This window comes from Lampris incognitus, chromosome 4, assembly GCF_029633865.1.
Source record: "Lampris incognitus isolate fLamInc1 chromosome 4, fLamInc1.hap2, whole genome shotgun sequence".
Lineage (NCBI taxonomy): Eukaryota > Metazoa > Chordata > Actinopteri > Lampriformes > Lampridae > Lampris > Lampris incognitus.
In genome coordinates, this window is record NC_079214.1 from 32,121,993 (window position 1) to 32,145,836 (window position 23,844).

The 23,844-nt window shown below is 41.8% G+C and overlaps 1 protein-coding gene across 2 annotated transcripts in view; it reads right to left on the reverse strand.

The window, feature by feature from the left end:
• Positions 1–1,528: 1,528 nt before the first annotated feature.
• terfa (telomeric repeat binding factor a) overlaps positions 1,529–23,844 on the reverse strand; it is a 70,480-nt gene continuing 48,164 nt past the window's right edge. Inside the window, exons 9-16 of one of the 2 annotated variants that reach the window (XM_056279034.1) lie at positions 19,780–20,035; positions 14,951–15,186; positions 13,321–13,443; positions 12,456–12,578; positions 6,279–6,404; positions 5,586–5,653; positions 5,417–5,475; positions 1,529–2,543 (exon numbers count right to left, since the gene is read on the reverse strand). In XM_056279034.1, the coding sequence (XP_056135009.1) occupies positions 2,385–2,543; positions 5,417–5,475; positions 5,586–5,653; positions 6,279–6,404; positions 12,456–12,578; positions 13,321–13,443; positions 14,951–15,186; positions 19,780–20,035 (1,150 nt within the window). In that variant the 3' untranslated portion in view covers positions 1,529–2,384. Of the gene's footprint in view, positions 2,544–5,416; positions 5,476–5,570; positions 5,654–6,278; positions 6,405–12,455; positions 12,579–13,320; positions 13,444–14,950; positions 15,187–19,779; positions 20,036–23,844 lie in introns of both variants that reach the window. The other variant, XM_056279033.1, reaches the window with a different exon arrangement.

The following is a 23,844-nucleotide window of genomic DNA, read 5'->3' on the forward strand; positions in this document are numbered from 1 at the left end:
CGGACAGGACGCGTCGGCCAGCTGCCGAGGAACATGGGACTGGCGGAGACTCCGGGGACCTCCCCTGGCCAGGCGGGTTTCCCAGACTGGGTCCTGGGCTGGAGCCGGCTCGGCACCACCCCTCGATCGGCGGTTTACCGGACGATAGGCAGGATGGCGGCTAACGGGTTCAGGGCGAGCAGACCGGGAGGCAGGCTGCTGGTTATCCAACCAAACCACCCCTCGCTGGAGGCCATTCACACCAGACACCGGGCTCGGCCTACGTTGTCCTCCGGTACGCCGACCCTTCAGCTGGGTCCATACTAGTCGGGGTGGGCGTTGCTGACACAGGTGGCGCTGTAGCTGCTGGAGAGCAGTGGTGAGGCTGGTGATGGCAGCCATCATCTGCTGCTGCTGAGCCTGGACCCGCCTCAGTTGGGAGCGATCCACTGCCAGCTGCTGAAGCATGGAGTGCATCGCTCCAACAGACCCGGAGACGGAGCGGACGCTCGCCTCCAGCTCGGCGTGCTCTTCGCCCAGAGCTGCACATTGGGCGTTAATGGCGATGCACAACCGCTCTTAACTCTGCTGGGTCTACGTCTCGTCGAGCCTTGCTGTAACGCAGTGTATTTGGACCCAATTGCAGAGAAGAGGCAGTTTGTAAAATAAGTCTTTCACTGGACTTCAAAACAACACAAAATAACTAAAGACCACTGCCCAACAGGGCAGGCAATAACGCAAACTAGAATCAATATACAAAACTGAACGACGCAAAAAACACTCACACAGAGGAGGCAGACGAGGGTTTAGGAGACACTGGCTTCCGCAGAACAACGTGAAGCCTTTCCAAGATTCGACCCAGAATGTCTACAAAGCACCCAGTCAAATAGTCCCCAGCGCAGGTGCACCTAATCACAGGCCAACCAGTACGCAGGTGCCACTCATACTGGCTGATTGCAGGCCGATAGGGAAATGTCACTTGTTGGCTGCTGATCCTCTGGCCAGCGATTGTGTCAGGCAGTACATAATACATGACGATTAAAGTAATAAGGCGTTATAAAATGTGTTTCAATTTCGGTCCAAATCTAAAAAAAATTCATGTACATCTTTCTAATATTTCAATGGCAACATTATGCCTTTTAATGACCAATTTAACCTTTAACCCTAACCATCCACAGATGCCTCAACTACTACTGCCATGGTGACGCCTATGTGGTGACTGGAGTGAGTGACCACCTCAGGCCTCAGGATCTGCCGGCAAAACATCCACCGTGTGGCGGTCCCCACCCATCTGAGGTTGGCCCACTACTGCGTCCATTTTTACCACAATGCACCCGACGAGGAGCGGGCAAAGTTCCCAGCATTTGCATCCTATGGATGCAACCATAAGGAGAGTAAAGAGGTGCAAGAGATGACCGTCCAGAAACTTGAGGGCTTTCTTAAATGAGTGACTTCTGTCAGCAAGTCCTTCCAGATCTTCTACAACAACTGTGCACCACCCAAAGACGCCTTGCAATTCCCATTAAGGATGATAACAAAGTGATTCAGAATTTGTTAGATTGTTTATTAGCCTGCAGTATGATCTGTTATGAATGTTTGGTCTAATGTTTTGTCCGTAGTATGTCTTCTGACCCAGTTCTTTAGCAGGTAAAACGCAATGAGTTATGCAATGGTGTTTCACTACTCTTCATTTTCTGTCCCGATCTATATTATTCCTTACTCACACCATCATAGTCCTTGAGAGCCATAATTAATCAGTTTGATTGGTCAATTTTACCACAAATATTTGATATGTGTATACTTTTCTGCCACGAACAAAGCACATCGGCAAGTTCTCTGCTTAATAAGACGACTTAGTGTTCTCCAAGTATATATTTCCATCCTTCCATTATCCAAGCCGCTTATCTGAATTCGGGTCACAGGATGCTGGCGCCTATCCGAGCAGTCATGGGGCGGCAGGTGGGGAGACACCCTGGACAGGCTGCCAGTCCATCACAGATATATATATCCATCCATCCCATATATATATTGTCTACCCTGCTTTGTTTTGATTTTATGCTGTCTGATACAGTGCTGCTTGTTTATTAACTGTGTTCTGGAAGGTGTCATTGAGTGCTCTGAAAGGAACCCACAAATAAAATGTATTTTAACAGGCTATACTACATTACTGTATGAGTCATACTTTCACACATGGGAGTAGTTTGTTGTAGCCTACGTTTTTGGTTCAGATGCTAAAATTAACCAACACACCTGAAATTGGTATGACTTGTAAAAAAACTCAAATGGAGAAATGTACAAAATTCAAACACCAAACAAGTGATTCATACAATTTAACAATTAACATTTCCGTTTATGCAAATTAAAAGTTTTAAGTAAAACAAGATAACATGACTGGTTAAGTCTTTTCACACCATATTTAGATTCTTCATCGTCCTCCATCTGTCCTTCAGATTGACATTTGTCCGACCTTTAAAGGGGAAGCGTAACTGTATTTTTGACCAGTTTCCCTCACCACATCTGGCGACTGCATCTTTCAGCATCTTGCTCTCTTCGTCAGTCCACACCTGCAACAGAACAGGTTGATCAAATATTATTCAAATTTTTGTTCCCGCCATGTAATGCAGAAAAATGGAATTGTCACACAAAGCATAAGCAGAGCTGGCAAATGCAAAGTTAACACATTTAAATGATCAATTTCTAAAACTGGCAAGACCCCATCGGCATCAATGCAGAACTGCATATACAGGAGCAATTATGCAGCACTAGTAAATACACTGGTTGTTGCTGCAAAAGTGCCAGCAGGATAAGGTATCAAATATGGCATTTTTAGTGAAAAAAAACAAAACAAAAAACAACACAACAAAAAAACCAAACATTACATCGTTAGACATTTGTAAACCCATAATGTGACCAGGTCTTTTGAGATAATTGTTGACGTTAACATAAGTACAGGTCCACCTTTTTTATTTGAATTCAAGTGTGGCTATTTAAGAAGTTGTCTGCAACATACAAGCCAATTTTGCCACTGCCCTGTGAAAAGTGCTACGGTAGAATCTTTGTGCAAGAGTTTATTTACAAGCCAAGAGTCACAAACAGCAAGGTAAGAACTTTAAAATGGAGATCTGGTCTGCAGCACAAATGTACAGTAATAGCAAGACAGCTGTCATTACAGCTGGGCAATTATTACCAGGACTTGCAAAGAGTGCAAAGGAGTAAATTGTTTAGGAATAGGGTGAGGTAAAGGTGAATTGAAAACATGTGCATTGTGATCAGCCACAACGACACTCTAGTTTATGTGTAGGCTAAGGATAAGTCAAGATAACAGAGTCAAGGTTATGCCCATTAATGGGTGTAGATCAGGGGTCTCAAACTCAAATCACCTGGGGGTCACTTGATAGGTGGTCTTATGGAGGAGGGCCGGTACAATAGCGATGAAGACAAAACTGTTCGACTATAACCTTCACGTCGTTTTTTATTATTTCACATTTTTTTCAGTTTTCACATGAATAGGTAATCTAGCCTGGCCTTAGTCTCGTGATACCAGACAATTGGAGATCTCCACCTACCAATCGTCTGGGGATTTCTAAATGCAAGATAGTTGCTAGAATGGTGGCGAGAACGGCCGTTAACAAGCCTAAGCCTACTGCTACGGCCCTTACATTTTGTCAAGGACATGCCTTACCGGAAACTATGCTCTCTCCCCATCCTCCTCTGCAGTGAAACAAATTGGAGATATAGCGAATCACTTTGTGATGCGGAGAGAGCTTTTTAAAACATTGAAAATGGATGCCCGGGTAACGTTAGATCATTTGATTAAGTTTTATCGAACGTGTGCTCAGTCCACAAGATTGGTGCAATTAAGGATTTACAGTGGCTTTGTTTAAAAGTTTAACCCAGGACAAGAAAGACGTGTTTGTTTGTTTACCAACTGGTTACAGGAAAAGCTTGGTCTATCAAGCCTGGCCAACTGTCTGCGACTTGTCCGCACAGGGACAGAAATCTGTGGTGCTGGTCATATGCCCTTTGCTGTCGATAATGGAGGAGCAGGTGCAGTTTTTGAAAGCAAAAGTCATTCCTGCCACATACGCGGGACAAAGCAAGTACATTGATGACCAGATCGCCGCCGGTGATTTCACTCTCGTGTTTGGCACACCAGAAACTTTTGTTGGCCAAGCAAAGTGGACACGACTTCTACAAACACTGTTATTTCAGGAGCGACTGGTTGGACTGGCTGTTGACGAAGTGAAGAAGTAGTCACATGTCCATTTCTCTTGGAACTGTCGGTGCTCCTGGTCAACTTTTCTTTTGGCTTTTGAAAGTGACATTTTTACAAAACATCTGCTTGCAGTGACAACAATTTACCTTAGCAAGCTCATGTGAGATATTTCGCAGTGGGTTACAGCAGGGGTGGGCAAGCTTATCCAGAAAGGGCCGGTGTGGGTGCAGGTTTTTGTTCCAACCAAGCAGTTACACATCTGATACTACTAATCAACCAGTAGAGTCTTTGCTAAGGAACTTAATTAGGAGACACAGATGTGTAACTGCTTGGCTGGAACAAAGACTTTCACTCACACCGGCCCTTTCTGGATAAGATTGCCCGCCCCTGGTACTGGGTTTATGTACTTGCGTTGCCTGGCTACACTGTGTGTGTGTGTGTGTGTGTGTGTGTTCCTGGAGAGAGAGAGAAAGAGAGAGAGAATGCTGCAAAACTGACATTAGGCTACGTCATCTGCAACTGGCCTCACAATCTTAACGGAGTACTTAGAACTAGAAACACAGAAATGTAAAAAAAAACAAAAAAAACAAAAACAAAACAAAATTAGTCTGCAAAATGGATACGCAGTCCGGACTGCTTCATGAATCAAAAACAGTGCGGGCTACACAAAACTGCCTCCGGCCTGCGGGCTGGTAGTTTCAGACCTTTTTTGTAAATCCAAGCACAGGTTGATTTATAGATTGGTCAACAAGGTGCAGGGAGCTAACCAGCGACAAACAATATTTTCTCATAAAGCCAAATATTGGGAGTCATACTCTAATCTGTCTTATTTTTTTTTATTTTGTTAAGCACTTGTCTAACAGTTGTTCTGAAAAGCACTTTATATAGATTAATATATGACCATGCCTTATGAGTCAGTTTTCAATATTATAAAGGCAGAAAGAAACCAGTTAAATAAACCCTTGTGGATCTCGTCATACTACAAGCTCTGAAAGCTGGACGGATATTACATGTGCTAAATGACAAGCACTATAGCTACAAACCAGTTCTCCCCTTTCCTATTAGATGCTTTCTACTTTTTTGAGCTTTTTTGTGATTCCTAAAAATCAAATTACACTTTAATGAAGTCATTCTTCACAATAAAGGAAATCCATGTGTAGAATTTTAAAGAAATATGGGTGGCCTTTTAGTAAATAAAAATGGTAGGACTTGTCAGCTTACCCTCCTCCTGTGTTTTAAACTTGAACTGCTACTACCATTATCGGATCCTTTGGTTGTGCCTGTGTATTGATAAGAAAACGGTTATAAAGAGTGAAATACAACTGAACAAGCCAAATTTAAATAACTAGAATTTGCATGAATAAAAATGTTTCACCATTTTGTTGATTACCATTGAACAGGGAGTCTTCATCACTCCATGTATCATTTGTTTCTTTTGCGTTGTTGAAAAGCTGTTTCCTGTCAACAAGAGCGGGCAGGATTAAAGGGGAACATTGGCTTTCACATTTTGAATAAAAATCCATGACAGGTGAGATAAAAATCACTGAAGTCACACTGTAAGTGCTGAAGTCCAGACCATGCCTCCGGTGTTACTTAAGCCTTATTGTTAATTGGTTGACCAATTAATCAACCAACCAGTCAAGGAATCAGGAAGGCAACATCTCATACGGACCCCATAAAAACGGAATATTTAGTTGGTGTTTTGGCACGTGCACATCAAGTGTTAAGTTAGACAATTAAGCTGAAGTTATGAACAGAACACTAAGTTCTAAAATAAACCTTCAATAAAGTACCCGGGCAGTGTCATCACTTTTCTGGCTGGTGACACGCACTTCTGAATCACCAAAATGCTGAACCAATTAGGACTTTGACTCATTACATGTAAAAGGAAAGATCCAACTCAAATCCATAAAAGCTTGTGCTCATCAAATCAAGTTTGATAAATGTTTGTTTTTTAACTTTATATTTGTGTAGTGTTTTTATAACATGCATTATTTAATGATTATGTGACAGCTTTAACCCATCATAGCAAAGAATAGTAAAATTCAATCTTAGTTTAAGCAGCTGGAAAAATTTTACAAACCAGAGAGCAATTTTCTGAGAGCCCGAAGAAGTAGAGCTCTTTTGATGGACAGGGTGAGGAGAATGATTGGTGGAGGAATCCGATGACGAATCTATTTGAAACATGTCATCACTACCCCTTGGGTTCCTATATTGAGAGAATCACAGCAACTTCATTTTAATGAGTTTAAAACTTTTTATTTGAACATATACATTTCTGTTAGACTTTATCTCATGAAAAATGTTAATGTGATCAACCTGCAGGATTCATCTGGCTCATGAAGTTAATTTCCCGGGATATTTAAGTTTGGAAATGTTGTTGATGAAGGTTCTCTAGCTCAACAAAATATAGCTCCAAAATCAGCTGTTTGTAGTCGCATTTCTATTGTAATAACAACAGCAACTGTAATGATCAGAATTTCTACTTGAAGTTATGAGGGGCCACACAAGCCATAATATATTCTGGCCCTCGCATATACATATACATTCTCCTTATACACAAACATATATTTTCACTCTATATTCTATAGATCATTGTAGAGCAGGTGAGGACAGACATTACTGTCACTCTTCTGAAATTAATATTGCACTGCATTTTGTCATTGTATGTCAGTTAAAAGTAGTGATGCGTGCAGTGTTTTTTTTTTAATTTTAATCTAATTTCTAATGTACTGCTTTTCCTTTAGGTAAAGAGGGAACACAGAAGCTGGGGATAATTCTCGCCTTTGCCACTGGTGTCTATATATATATATATACACACTCACCGGCCACTTTATTAGGCACACCTGTTCAACTGCTCGTTAATGCAAATTTCTAATCAGCCAATCACATGGCAGCAACTCAATGCATTTAGGCATGTAGACATGGTCAAGACGATCTTCTGCAGTTCAAACCGAGCATCAGAATGGGGAAGAAAGGTGATTTAAGTGACTTTGAACGTGGCATGGTTGTTGGTGCCAGATGGGCTGGTCTGAGTATTTCAGAAACTGCTGATCTACTGGGATTTTCACGCACAACCATCTCTAGGGTTTACAGAGAATGGTCCGAAAAAGAGAAAATATCCAGTGAGCGGCAGTTCTGTGGGCGAAAATGCCTTGTTGATGCCAGAGGTCAGAGGAGAATGGCCAGACTGGTTCGAGCTGATAGAAAGGCAACAGTAACTCAAATAACCACTCATTACAACCGAGGTATGCAGAAGAGCATCTCTGAACGCATAACACGTCGAACCTTGAGGCAGATGGGCTACAGCAGCAGAAGACCACACCGGGTGCCACTCCTGTCAGCTAAGAACAGGAATCTGAGGCTACAATTCGCACAGGCTCACCAAAATTGGACAATAGAAGATTGGAAAAACGTTGCCTGGTCTGATGAGTCTCGATTTCTGCTGCGACATTCGGATGGTGGGGTCAGAATCTGGCGTCAACAACATGAAAGCATGGATCCATCCTGCCTTGTATCAACGGTTCAGGCTGGTGGTGGTGGTGTAATGGTGTGGGGGATATTTTCTTGGCACACTTTGGGCCCCTTAGTACCAATTGAGCATCGTGTCAACGCCACAGCCTACCTGAGTATTGTTGCTGACCATGTCCATCCCTTTATGACCACAGTGTTCCCATCTTCTGATGGCTACTTCCAGCAGGATAACGCGCCATGTCATAAAGCTCGAATCATCTCAGACTGGTTTCTTGAACATGACAATGAGTTCACTGTACTCAAATGGCCTCCACAGTCACCAGATCTCAATCCAATAGAGCACCTTTGGGATGTGGTGGACCGGGAGATTCGCATCATGGATGTGCAGCCGACAAATCTGCAGCAACTGCGTGATGCTATCATGTCAATATGGACCAAACTCTCTGAGGAATGTTTCCAGTACCTTGTTGAATCTATGCCACGAAGGATTAAGGCAGTTCTGAAGGCAAAAGGGGGTCCAATATATATATATATATTGATATACTTTGTTAATCCCTGTGGGGAAATGCTGCTTTGCATTTAACCCATCCTAGCTGTGTATCTAGGAGAGGTTGGCAGCCGCCGTGCAGCATCCAGGGACCAGCTCGAGTTCATCTTGCCATGTCTCGGTTTGGGGCACACAGGAGTATTAACCCTAATATGCATTTCTTTCTGATGGTGGGGGAAACCGGAGCACCCGGAGAAAACCCACCACAGACATGGGGAGAACATGCAAACTCTACACAGAGGATGACGTGGGATATGGTTCCACTGACTGGCTTCTTTCCACAACCTTCAACGGAATTTCTTCACCAAGAGCATGACGCAGGAATTGCCTCTAAACTGCCCATTGCAAACACCTGCATCAATTGTTTGAGGTTACCACTGAACACCTGTTACACAGACTTTCTGGAAAACATGGACTTTGCATAGGGCAATACCCATGGTTTCAGCATAGCTTAACTTGTGGACAGGTCTCCATCTCAGTATTCTGTTTAAAGGTCAAGTTGACACTCAAATAAATGTGAGTCAGCACTCAATCCAAAAACAGTTTTTGAAACACATTTTTGATGTGGATATCATTCACTGTTTTGTTGGAAAAAAACACATTTGTTGCATCTTTGTTAAAACAATCAAGAACAATCAGGTGCTAATATCTTCTTATTAAGTACAGTTTAGATTTTCACAAAGTTCAGTGAAGGCAAAAACAAAAAACTTCAATGTGGAAACCTATTGTGGTGTAAACTTACAGGGACAGTTCACCCTAAAATCAAAAGTACATGTTTTTTCTATTACCTGCAGTGCTGTATATGTAGATTGTTTTGGTGTGAGTTGCTGAGTTTTGAAGATATCAGCCATAGAGATGTCTGCCTTCTCTCAAATACAATGGAACTGGATGGGACTTGGCTTGTGTTGCTCCAAGCCCCCCCCCCCCCCCCCCCAATTTGTGGATTAGCTTAGGTAACCAGGGGTCTCATTTATAACCATTGCGTAAGCACAAAACGGAGCCTGAAAGAGGCATACGCCACTTCCCACGCAAAATTTGTGATCTATAAAAACAAAGATGGGAGAATGTGCGCACCTGTATGTAAATGCAGATGGTGAGGTGGTGAATTGAAGCCAGATTATATAATGATGCCTCTCACACATTTAAGTCCTGATTATTTTTTTTTTGCCACACACCATTTTCGGCTTTTGTGCGCACGTACAATTTTAGTAAGGATCCTATGCACTGTTTTGTAAATGAGACCCCAGGTCATGATTTCTGGAAATGCAACGACAGTGGACGTACCAGTGTGGCGAGTGGCAATTACATCTAAGCCGACATCCTGTTATTTGGCCTTTCAGTGGAACTAACACAATGTGTCAGCATCATTATGCGATTAAACATTTTAAATTCAATAACAGTTATTTTAATGTCCCCAAATTCCTACGTGATACAGCAAATCTGAAATTATTTTTGTGTTCAGCTTGAAATTGTCTATCATAATCTCTAATTTTTTTCAGGTAGCAAAACGTTTGAAAAAATTTGTTGTCCAGTGGAATAGTATAAAGGGATAGGACTAGAATTTTTTTTAACACGTTCAATGAAAAATTAATTAATTGAAAAAAAAAATTGCAATAGAATAATTTTCCCCCCACCATTAAAGAAATAAAACCTTCCATTTGCCAAGAATGTAGCAGATCAAGCCATTTTGCTTTTATTTTTGACACATTACCTATGGCCTTTGGTATCAGACTTTAGTTTTGGATAAAATCTCCGATGCTCAATTTAGTCAAGTATCGGACCAATTCCCATACCAGTATCGGTATCAGTGCATTCCTATTGAGATTACCACTAAATGTATTTTCCAGTTTTGGAGCTCTCCATCTTTTGAAAGCATGGCCTACATTAACTTCATGGTCACAGCAGTCCTGGGGTCATGCTTGTGCCAAACTTTGACAGCGCAAATTCATGAAAAGTGAGTGGAGAGAGATGATGTGACCTAACAAGCCACTCTTTTGCCCCAAGATAAGTGGAATGAGGGAAATGGTCACTTGCTCAAGTTGAAAAACAATCTTATGCGACCATTTTGCTTATAGTGAACCAATCAGCACAACTCCACTCAAAGTCAGTTGGGGGACAGAGAGACTTAGTTGGAAAATCCATTTGTTTACTCAGAGAATATCTGCTTGCTGTTTTGCACATCTTGCAGTTCGTGGCACTTTATTACCTCTTTCCGTTCACTTTTCATTGATTCGTGCTATGCCAAAGTTTGGCATTATATTTGGTGTGAACACGCCATAAACATGGGTGCTTTTGTGACTCCATCATCACATAAACATTGTCCCTCACAGCCCACACTCCTCAGACTATCGTGACTCTCCCCATCTCAAATCCAGCCGACACAAGAAACCAAAACAAAACAGTGGGGTGGAATAGCTTTGAGGTCGCCAATTCCCCATATTACAGGTTCCACTTTTAAATGCTATTTATTTTTGTACATTCAGTTTGTATTTCATTATAAGATTTAAATACTTTTCATTCACTTTTATATGGTAATGGATCGATACGTTTATTTTTTCTTTTTCTTTCAAATCCCCAAAACTGGGATCAAATGGCATCCAAAAGTGACAAGATAATTCCATACTGAGCCCTATATCTCTCAAGTAAGCTACACTTCGGAAGATACCCATCCATCCATCCATCCATCTATTGTCTTAACCGCTTATCCTGCTTTCAGGGTCGCGGGGATGCTGGAACCTATTCCAGCAGTCATTGGGCGGCAGGCGGGGACAAACCCTAGACAGGCCGCCAGGCCATCACAGGGCTTACACACACACACACACACACACACACACACACACACACACACACACACACACACACCCATTCATTCCTAGGGACAACTTAGTAACGCCAATTTGGAAGATACCATTTTAGATAATTCAATGTAAATTGCCATACATCCCTGTAACCCAGCAACATAATCAAATGAAATAAATTGAGAAATAATCCTTGTAAATTTTACATATCACCTACACCTTGCCCAAGCCTAAAAAAAAAAAAAAAAAACTTGCCGATTATAGCTCTTCAAATCTTTCAGGTTTAGTTTAATTGATTTGTGTGTAGTCAACTGTCAAAAATAGATTTCATTGTGGTCATAAATTTGTTGATGCTGACATTTGTTGAGCAACTCAATTCCATCCTTCCATTATCTGAACCGTTTAATCTGCTCTCAGGGTCGCAGGGATGCTGAAGCCTATTCCAGCAGTCATTGGCCGGCAGGCAGGGAGACACACAGGAAAGGATGCCAGGCCATCACAAGGCCCAAACACCACACACACACACACACACACACACACACACACACACACACACCCATTCATACCTGGGGACGATTTAGTACGGCCAATTCAGCTGACTTAGACTATGGGAGGAAACCGGAGCCCCCAGAGGAAACCCACGCAGACACGGGGAGAACATGCAAACTCCACACACAGGACGACCCGGGATGACCCACCAATGCTGGACTACCCCGCGGCTCGAACCCAAGACCTTCTTGCTGTGAGGCGACCAATGCTAACCATTGCGCCACCGTGCTGCCCATGCAACTCAATTCATACAAGGGAAATCTCCTTTACTGGCTACAACTTAGGTTTATATCACATCAGACTAAATTACACTCTAACAACTTATGTAAAGAACAAATATCAGCATTTTAGCATTGGAGTCCATCCATTATAGTGGTATGTTTAATCTTTTGGCTCCATTAATTTTACTGTGTAGACATTTTTTAAGGCCCTCAAAGCTTTGAAGCCCAAAAAGTCTGCTGGTCCATATCACGTTGACTTTGGTTTGCTGAAATCAACGTGTTATGAACCTGAACCTAACATGTCATAGCTGAACCTATACTCTAGGTTTGTTTTTTTGTTTATTCAACCAATGACGCTTATACCCCCCCCTTTTTTTTTTTAAACAATGGAGAGATTCTACTGTTCTTGATAATTACAGCCTCATTTTAACATTGACTCTACTGGCCAAAATACTAGAATTTCATTTGGATTTTTAGATATTGTACCACTTCCTCCCTTGTTATGTGAAATGTGATTTTTCTTTTCATGCTATGTTGAGTTGTATGCTTTTGTTTTGCAATTCAAATGTTTGGTCTTGATGCTGCAATGGGACTAACCAAGTTAAAGGTCTGAAAAAATAGTTAAAAAAATCAAGTCTTCAAATAATGAAGGGTAATGCATTTGCACTTACTTGCCAAGTGAACTGCTAGCCTGACGTTTATGGCGCTTCCATACAGGGGCTGTACTGATGTCCAGAGAGCTAAGTAGGTCCTCATCACTGTTGTCTGACAACGGTTTCGACTCTGTTGAGTTTCTGCATGCCAACAGTTCATGATCAGTCAAACAGCTTCCATATAAATGGGATATGATTTGACTAAAAATACATTGCATATGTTGAATGTCTTCACAACCTTTAATGGCAAAACATAAGATGAGAAAGTGTATCTATGCACTTTTACATAATGCGCTGTTATAAGTGATAGTTTCACGACACTGTAATCCAGTCCACTGTAATCCATTCTGAAATAGACTCCAAGCTACACTCTAAATTTTCATTAAGATTTTCCAAGAGACCTTAGGATAGGATTCCCAATTAGGAGAGGATATAATCACAGCAATATTAAAAACAAAATGTCTACCTAAAGTATCAACTGTGTCATTTACTGTTAAATAATCTTTACCAGCAATACAAGACAGTTTGAGTAAATGAGATGACAACTTTCACAAACTAGATTTTTCTGTTACTATCACATCAAATTCTTGAATTTCCATTTGAGTTTGACAAATCCGATAATGTCATTTAATTTTTCTAAGTAAGAATAAATGCAGTGTGTCAGGAGCCAATTAAATCTAGAAAAATCAGAGTGAAACAATCTCTTCAATTAAAAAAAAAATCCAAAGAAATCATGATTAAAAAAAACTTTTTTTTTTTTAGCAAAAGGCACCGTATCGCAAATCAGCATCGGACTTTGAGTTTTTATTCCAAGTAGGAAATTAAAAGGTTATTAACGTTCAGCCAACAACACATTACTATAGATTAATGCATTTGGACTTACTTTCTGAGTGGGTCACTGCCCTGACGTTTACATAGCTTTCGTAGGGAGGTTCTGTGAAGGCCGTCAGAGGAGACTGGGTTGTCTACATCTTTTTCTGTTGACTGCGTCAACTCAGTTGATGTGCTGTATTTATAGTTAATGAACAGTTAACATCAAATACATCATGAGAATGAGGGATCCATGTCCCCCTCCCCCACCTCACCTAAGCTATGTTAAATCATACAGGCAAACTCATTTACAACAAAGCCCTAGAGGAATACATGTAGACGTGGATAATTGCTTTTACATCTATTATTTCTTGCTTTCGTATTATTTCAAACACATTTCTGAACAAAGACTCCAACAACAATAAAACACCTCATTAAGAACTTTAGCTATCCATGGTGACTAAAAAAGGATGCGGTGCGATAAACAAAGCATCACAAGTAGAAATTAACTGTTGTCATTTGACAGACATTCCACACTGTCTAACCATTGAGTGAATACATTTTAAGAGACAGTTGTCCAAGTAGGAATCAAAACCACCAAATTAGCCAAATGTCCCATGTACCAAAGCAACCATTCATGACTATAATTAACCCAGCTTCAAGGACCTCACCTGGGATGAACGGTTCCAGGACAAATGCTCACAAGACAAATGCTCACAAGACCAATGCTCACAAGACAAATTTTCACAAGACATGCTCACAACACTAAAAGAAAAAGAGACAAATGCTCACAAATTGTTTTATAATCTATATTTACAGCGAAAAATGATAGTATACAGATAATACAAATATGAAATATGTTTACATATCGATTTAATTATGAAAATATGTACAAATACTTTCAAAACCAAATGCACTAGTAAAATATGTACATGAAATCGATTTCCTTTCTTGTAAAACAATTTGTGAGCATTTGTCTCTTTTTCTGTTAGTATTGTGAGCATTTGTCTTGTGAGCATTTGTCTGCACACCGGGATGAACACACCAGCCATGTGGTGAAACAGGCTGTGTCAAGGGAATACCTAAGCTTTCAAAGTGCTTTGGGTGTCTAGAAAAGCGCTATATATATGTAATGATTATTATTATCATTATTATGGTCTTCAGCGCATCCTCAGTTCTCTCTCTGTCTCTCTCTCTCTCTCTCTCTCTCTCTCACACACACACACACACACACACACATGGCTTGACATACACAAACACACAAATATGCAAACAACTACACACATGCACAATTATTAAGGCAGAGCCTACATACACACAGCATCTTACATACACCACACACAATTTATTATTATTACTGCTTTTTTGTTTTGTTATTTTATTGCTATTGTTGCAGCAGTGTTGAGGGACTGAAACACAATAATTTTACTCTCTTGTACTTAGAGATGTAAAAATAAAGGATCTTGAATTTTCAATCAATAATAATAATAATAATAATAATAAAAGAGGTCAAAACTGTTAGGATTTAGAGTGGAGACATGAAGACTGGTATGTTTTCCTCTATGTACAATATGAAGCAAAGAAGAAGCCGTTCTTATATAGAATTAATCTCTGAAGGTGAGGATAATCTCTGAAAGAATAAACTGTAACACAATGAAGTGAAAACCAAAACAAAACAATACACAGATGCTGCTTTTACTTACTTGTTTGGTGCTTTGCTGGCTTGTCTGTGATATTTGCGTGTTGGTTTTGTGTTTTCTTTTGCCTTTACTGGGCTCAGCAGGTTCTCTTCACTGTTCGGTGCCAACAATTGCTCTGGTCCGATTCTGGTTTCCTGTTCCTGAGATGCTGTGGAGCAGTGTGAGCTTTCCAGGATGTCTGGCTCCACCACCAGCTGAGCCACAGTGTACTGTCGCATGCCCCTCAGCTCAGAGATGTCCTTTATGAACGGGTGAAATAATTTGACAAGGTGACCATTTGTCCAATATGTACACAATAGACTGAATGGGCTAACTTCTCCAAGATAACTACACCGATCAGCCAAAACATTTAAAACCAATGACAGGTATGTGAATAACATTGATTACCTTGTTAAAATAGTACCTGTCAAGGGGGGGGGGGTATATTAGGCAGCACGTGAACAGTCAGTTCTTTGAGTTGATGTGTTGGAAGCAGGAAAAATGGGCAAGTGTAAAGATCTGACCAACTTTGACAAGGGTCAAACTGTGACGGCTAGTCGACTGAGTCAGAGCATCTCCAAAACTTGTGGGATGTTCTGGGTGTACAGTGGTCAGTACCTACCAAAAGTGGTCCAAGGAAGGACAACCGGTGAACCAGCGACAGGGTTATGGAAGCCCATATGCATGGGGAGCAAAGGCTAGCCCGTCTGGTCCGATCCCACAGAAGAGCTACTGTAGCTAAAATTGCTTAAAATATTAATGCTGGCTATGGTAGACAAGTGTGAGGGGACACAGTACATCACAGCTTGCTGTGTATGGGGGTGAATAGCCGCAAACCGGTTAGAGTGCCCATGCTGACCCCTGTCCATCGCTGAAAGCGCCTACAATGGAAATGTGAGCATCAGAACTGGAGCATGGGAGGTGTCCTGGTAGCGTAGCAGTCTATTCTGTTGTCTACCAACACAGTGATCGCCGGTTCGAATCCCCGTGTTACCTTCAGCTTGGTTGGGCGTCCCTACAGACGCAGTTGGCCGTGTCTGCAGGTGGGAAGCCGGATGTGGGTATGTGTCCTGGTCGCTGCACTAGCACCACCTCTGGTTGGTCGGGGGAACTTGGGGGGAATAGCGTGATCCTCTCACTCACTACATCCCCCTGGTGAAACTCCTCACCTTCATGTGTAAAGAAGCGGCTGGCGACTCCACATGTATCAGAGGAAGCATGTGGTAGTCTGCAGCCCCCCTGGCTCGGCAGAGGAATCAAGACTCAGGAACACTTTGTCATTTCACTTCAGGCAATTGTGTACATGAAATGAAATGAAAGGGGGTGGAGCAGTGACCGGGACGGCTCGTATAATAGGGTAATTGGCCAAGTACAATTGGGGGGAAAATCCCCCCCCCCAAAAAAAGAACTGGACCATGGAGCAATGGAAGAAGGTGGCCTGGTCTGATAAATCACATTTTCTTTTACATCATGTGGATGGCGGGGCTGCGTGTGAGTTGGTTACCATGGGAAGAGATGGCACCAGGATGCACTGTGGGAAGAAGGCAAGTGGGCAGAGGCAGTATGATGCTCTGAGCAATGTTCTGTTGGGAAACCTTGAGTCCTCACATTCATGTTGATGTTACTTTGACACATACCACCTACCTGAACACTGTTGCAGACCAAGTACACCCCTTCATGGCAACGGTATTCCCTGATGGCAGCGGCCTCTTTCAGCAGGATAATGTGCCCTGCCACACTGCAAAATTGTGCAGGAATGGTTTGAGGAACATGACAAAGAGCTCATGGTGTTGCCTTGGCCTCCAAATTCCCCAGATCCCAATCCAATCGAGCATCGGTTGGATGTACTGGAAAACAAGCCCGATCCATTGAGGCCCCAGCTCGCAACTTACGGGACTTAAAGGAACTGCTACTAACGTCTTGGTGCCAGATACCAGAGAAAACTTACAGAGATATTATGGAGTCCATGCCTCGATGGGTCAGGGCTGTTCTGGTGGAATGAAGGGGACCTACACTATTAGGCAGGTGGTTTTAATGTTTTGACTGATCGGTGTATAAGCAGTGCATTCTTTTACAAAACAAATTTTCATGCCCTTTACCTGAAACTAAAGAGCCAAAATACCCCCGCCCCCCATAAAAATGCAACAAACAGATGTCTTTACGCATGCTCAATAATCCAGGTAAGGAAATCACAGGTTGAATCAGTTCATCTGGACACAATGTGATTGAATCAGTTCATCTGGACACAACATTTATTGAGAGAAACGTTTCATTACTCATCAAGGTGATCTCTTCAGTCTCAACTGACTGCAGGTATCCCCACCATTATAAACAATACAGTGGCATAACAACTGAAAATAACGATTAGATTCATAATTCATATGCAAATTGCTATGACCATTAACTAGAGTTGCATCTGCAATGTGTACTAATCAGAGGATTGGGGAATAGTTGCAAACACAGCATTGTAAAATGGCGACAGATGTACTCTTAGCCACCCCCCACCCTTTGGTTTAGGGATAGTTGTTCCCTCTTCACATGGTTTCTTTGACGCCTCGTTCCAACCAGCGTTCCTTCCTATCAAGGACGTGCACGTCCTCATCATTGAAAGAGTGGCCACTGGCTTGTAGGTAGGGGTGCAACAATTAATCAATGTAGTCGACAAAAATCGATGACAAAATTAGTTGCCAACGAAATTAATTGTCAACAATTCGTTGGTTACGTCATCGTGCATGTATTTCACGCTGTGGAACTGAACTAAACATCGTTTCACCGGAGCTGGTGATGGTAGTAGCTAAGGAGTGAGGCATCTCACTTCCTTCTCAACTCTGAGAATTGCACATGCGCAAACGCGACCACGAACGGAAGTGGAAGCGACAGGACGTAAACAAAACAGCAAAATGACAGCGGCCAATGCAACACTATCGCATCCTAAAACATCGAAAGTCTGGGAGAATTTCACTCTCAGCTTGGCAAAGAAAAGGATTACCTGCAAGATTTGTAAGGTGGACCTTGTTTATTATGGGAGCAACTCAGTAATGCACGAACATAGACGGAGTTGTCTTGGCTTTTAACATTAACATAAAGCCAATACAACTCCATCTATACCTGTGTGCAGGATTCTAAGAGTTTAAAAGAGTAATGTTACCCTGCACTTTACCTGTCCTTGGTTTTAAATGGACAATTCAAAAACTTGAATTTTTATTTATCTTTTATATCAGTTGTTGCCTAATGAGCAGCAAAGTTTAATAAAAGACGTATTTTTGAATTAAGTATTCATCTTTGTATTTATTTTTAGTTAGCACATGCCTAAAACAACCTCAAGCTAAATTTAAAAGCTGATAGCTAATTAAGAGCTACTGTTTTGTGCGACTCATTATCTGACTAGTCGATTAATTGGTTCAATAATCGGTGACTAATCGACTATCAAAATAGTCGTTAGTTGCAGCACTACTTGTAGGTGGGTGTAGACTGTGGAGTCCTTGTCTGACTCATTAACTCTTCTGTGTTGTGCCATCCTCTTGGCCAGAGTCTGTTTTGTTTCCCCAGTGTACAAGTCACGGCAACCCTCCTGGCACTTAACAGCGTACACTATATACTGCTCTGTTTGTGCTGGGAGACCTGATCCTTGGGGTGGACCAATTTCTGGCGCAGAATTTTGGGGTTTGAAAGCAACTGAGACACAGTGTTTGGAAAATACGCGTCTCAACTGTTGCGACACTCCCGCCACATACGGAATCACCACTGGTTTACGCTAAGACAGCTGTTGTCCTTCTCTCTTCGATCAGCTGGTGCACTGTTTGGGCATCTTCTTGGCTTTGACAAACACCATACTTAACACAGACCTGTTTAATGTGGGATTTCTCCCCTTCCCCGGCCGCTGTGTCGGTGGGGATGTGGTCAGCTTGGTGGTACAGTGTCCTGATGACTATGGTCATCAGGACACATAGCCCTCACCTATGGTCATGAGCTTTGGGTAGTGACCGAAAGGGTGAGATCGTGGATACAAGTAGCTGAAATGAGTTTCCTCCGTAGGGTGTCTTCCTTTGGAGGTTTACCGGGTATGGCCAACTGGGAGGAGACCCCGGGGTAGACCCAGAACTCGCTGGAGGGACTACATGTCCAATCTGGCCTGGGAACGCCTCCCTCGGGATCCCCCAGGAAGAGCTGGAGGGTGTTGCTGAGGAGAGGGATGTCTGGAGTGCCCTACTTAGCTTGTTGCCATTGTGACCTCACCCCGGAGAAGCGGCTAATGATGAATGAATGAATGAATGAATGAATGTCCACAAATCTGAACCAATGGCTAGGTGGTGTCCCTGGATGAACTGATTCAACTTTCTGTGCAACCCACAGACATTTGGTATTTTTACTTGATTAATGATTCAAACTATTAATCGACAACCAAAATTATAATCAATAATCAAAATTATAATCAATTTATTTTCTGTTGATTAATCAATTAATCAACAAATCATTTCAGGACTACCTGAAGAGTCATGAAATGCGTTCTCAAAAGTTGATTTTCACACAGCAGGAACAGCAACTAGTTACAGTAGTTAAGTTTAGGGTTAAGGTTAGGTAAAGTTTAGTTAGGTTGCTGCCAGAGTGAGCCGGGGAGCAGGGGAATGGGCTGGGGCATATTGGCTGCATGCTGTATGTGCCATGTCTCATAATAAAGCTGGGATTCTCCCTAGACTTAGGCAAGAAGGGGAGAGGCATCTGCGAGACTGATGATACTGTTCACCAATCACGGCTTTCAGTCATCAAAACATCACCCGGCCCATCTAAAACCAGTCAATTTTAAACCTGACTGACCTGCCTCTGTTGGGGAAAGAATGTTATGTCTCTATTACCTGATCTGTCCGGCAGGACTCAACTGGACTACCCAAGTCTCTCTGAAAGTGTATGTCCAGGTTTGGCTCCATGTCAGTGCCATACAAAGGGCTGGCTGAGGGGTGTGGAGGGAGATTGCCTTTGACTTTGCTCGACTTATTAAGCTCCTCCCTCTCCACTTCTTCCAGTAGCTGGACAAAGGTTGGTTGCCATGAATCTCCGGCTAAAGCCGCATAGGCCGCCTCCAGCCTTTTCCTCTGGATAACTGTGGGGTCACTGGAGGATGAGATAAGAGACAGGGAAAGACAAATTTCATTTTAAATGCTGTGCTTTTGTAATGAAGCTGAATGGAGTCAAGTTTTATTTACTTCAATCTTCTGCTTTTTCAAGTGTTTGAAAGTCAACTTTCTGCTAATATATTTCAAGCACAGAATCTGATACGGAGGGCGCAGAGACATACAGGATGACACTTACCATTTATTGCAAGAGAAGGAAGAACATGAACATTACAGTAGCCTGCTACATCACTGGGAAAAACTAAAATACTGTACTTTGTAGAATCCATGAGCCAGCTTTTAAATAAGCTTTGTTAAAAAGAATGGTATAAACTTTCCATAATAATGAGTAGCATATCTGAGACAGCTGACTGTTATGTATCCCAAAAATATTTTTAAAAATGTATTTTTGGGGTGGAGAGCTGACTTGAATATCTCAGCTTCGACATTGGCAAGCTACGACGACATGGAACCAGGGGCCAATTGGGAGTTTTTCCTAAAAGCAAAATCATTTCCCACAACTTCAGATTTTTCCAGGTTTTAAATGATCATGGGAAACATTCATCCACAACCAAGCCCCGCATAATTGCCTGTGGATCATCATATGTGATGTTCCGAGTTTCTGAGAAAGGATTTTGAATTGTGCACTGGCATATAAATGTTATTAAAATAGCTAAATCCCCGAAAAACAAAAAGGCCACATAAAACAGTAAAAGATGTACGTCGACTATGTGATAAACTTTTACTGACAAAGACAAACATAACTTGATCATCGGTTCCCTAGAGGTGAAGCATGCCTATATTTAGCTCTGGAGGAGCTCACTGGACTTGTTAAAACCACAAATGATTTTATAGCTGTATGCAGCTCTTGCAGAACATTACTGAACCGATATCACAGTAGCTCATGAGAAGTGGAACACATCAATATCAGTGGCACATGCCACTGTCAGAGTTAAAAGATGTGCCAAATAAACTCAAGACTGATGATCAACATCGGCCATGAAGTCTTGTGAGACAGATTTTCCAAGGTACATTCACAAATTGTTGTGGTCCTGCAACTGTAGTAAAACCTGAATTGATAGAGATAGATACATACATACATACATAGAGGCTAAATCTAAGACTCACATAGTCCTGTCATTGATGATTAAACAAAGTTTTATGACTAGCGCTGGCATAGCGATAAAACAAAGTGTGGAGGTAGGTCTGGCTATGCAAGACTATGAAAACGGTAACACGTAGATAGCAGAAGGGGAGGAGAATTCTGACAGAAATAGTCAGCCAATGGCAGGCTCACACCCACAGCCTTCCTGTGGGTCAGACTGTTTGTTTGGAGTGACTGAGTGATCAAGTTCAGCAATTGGGCCACTGGATCAGGTGACCAATGACAGTTACACGATTGGTTGGCCGACCAATGCCGTCACTGGTAAACACGGAAGTGGGAGTTTCCCTATTAGCCGTTGCTCTTTCAAAATGAATTGGTGCAGCGGTTCCAGCTCATTCCGCTTTTATCACACGCTAATGAAAGTAATAAATTGCTGCTCGTGGCTACTACTGAAACGCTAAGAACAGAATATTTTGCTGCTCTTTCCACATCTGGTTCACACCGTAAGAGTCCAGCATAGAGCAGAGAAGGGGAGAAAACAGTTCTCCATGCGCCAAGAGGCATGAGGGAGAGCACAGTTAAAGCACCCCAAATAACAATCACTGACAAAACACTTAATACAGAGTGAGTCTTAGAAAAATAAGCGACATCCACAGATAGAAACAATGCAAGAGGAGGGGGGATCCCAGAAAGTTGAATCAGTTCATCTGGAATTTCTTTACCTACATTATTGTGCATGCATCAAGACAGAGGAGGGGGAATAACAGATAATTAGAATAGTTATAATTACAATTAAATTAATTTCTCTTTCAAATCAAACATCCCAAGATATGAGTGTAAAGTATTGTTCTTGCAACTGCATTTATAACTTTAACAACAAATATTACTAAAACCACTACAGAAATTGCAGACGAACATTTAATATCCAGAAATTCACATTACAGACACTATCAACTGACTATCCCTCTAACAAATTGGTCACAATTTCAACACTACCAATGAACAAATTGACCACATTTTTGAATGTTGACCATACACGGTCCAGCCATATACTAGGCTTTGACCTAATCTTGCTTTCGGTATGCCAGAAGTTACAAACCCCAATTCCAATGAAGTTGGGATGTTGTGTAAAGCGTAAATAAAAACAGAATACAATGATTTGCAAATCCTTTTCGATCTATATTCAATTGAATGCACTACGAAGACGAGATATTTAATGCCCAAACTGATAAACTTTATTGTTTTTTTGCAAATATTCACTCATTTTTAATTTGATGCCTGCAACACATTCCAAAAAAGCTGAGACAGGGGCATGTTTACCCCTGTGTTACATCACCTTTCCTTTTAACAACACTCAAGCGTTTGAGAACTGAGGACACTAATTGTTGAAGCTTTGTAGGTGGAATTCTTTCCCATTCTTGCTTGATGTACGACTTCAGTTGCTCAACAGTTCGGGGTCTCCGTTGTCGTATTTTGCACTTCATAATGCGCCACACAGTTTCAATAGGAGACAGGTCTGGACTGCAGGCAGGGCAGTCTAGTACCCACACTCTTTTACTACGAAGCCAAGCTGTTGTAACACGTGCAGAATGTGGCTTGGCATTGTCTTGCTGAAATAAGCAGGGACGCCCCTGACAAAGATGTCGCTTGGATGGCTTCATATGTTGCTCCAAAACCTGTATGTACCTTTCAGCATTAATGGTGCCTTCATAGATGTGCAAGTTACCCATGCCATGGGCACTAACACACCCCCATACCATCACAGATGCTGGCTTTTGAACTTTGCGCTGATAACAATCTAGATGGTCCTTTTCCTCTTTAGCCCGGAGGACACGATGTCCATGATTTCCAAAAACAATTTGAAATGTGGACTCATCAGACCACAGCACACTTTTCCACTTTGCATCAGTCCATCTCAGATGAGCTCAGGCCCAGAGAAGCGGGCGGCGTTTCTGGGTGTTGTTGATATATGGCTTTCGCTTTGCATGGTAGAGTTTTAACTTGCATTTGTAGATGTAGCGACGAACTGTGTTAACTGACAATGGTTTTTCGAAGTGTTCCTGAGCCCACGTGATAATATCTTTTACAGAATGATGTCGGTTTTTAATGCAGTGCCGCCTGAGGGATCGAAGCTCACGGGCATTCAATCTTGGTTTTCGGCCTTGCCGCTTACGTGCAGAGACTTCTCCGGATTCTCTGAATCTTTTGATGATATTATGGACTGTAGATGATGAAATTCCTAAATTCCTTTCAATTGTACATTGAGAAACTTTATTCTTAAACTGTTGGACTATTTGCTCACGCAGTTGTTCACAAAGTGGTGAACCTCGCCCCATCCTTGCTTGTGAACGACTAAGCCTTTCGGGGATGCTCCTTTTATACCCAATCATGACACTCACCTGTTTCCAATTAACCTGTTCACCTGTGGAATGTTCCAAACAGGTGTTTTTTGAGCATTCCTCAACTTTCCCAGTCTTTTGTTGCCTCTGTCCCAGCTTCTTTGGAACATGTTGCAGGCATCAAATTCAAAATGAGTGAATATTTGCAAAAAAACAATAAAGTTTATCAGTTTAAACATTAAATATCTTGTCTTTGTAGTGTATTCAATTGAATATCGGTCGAAAGGGATTTGCAAATCATTGTATTCTGTTTTTATTCACGTTTTACACAACTTCCCAACTTCATCGGAATTAGGGTTTGTACTT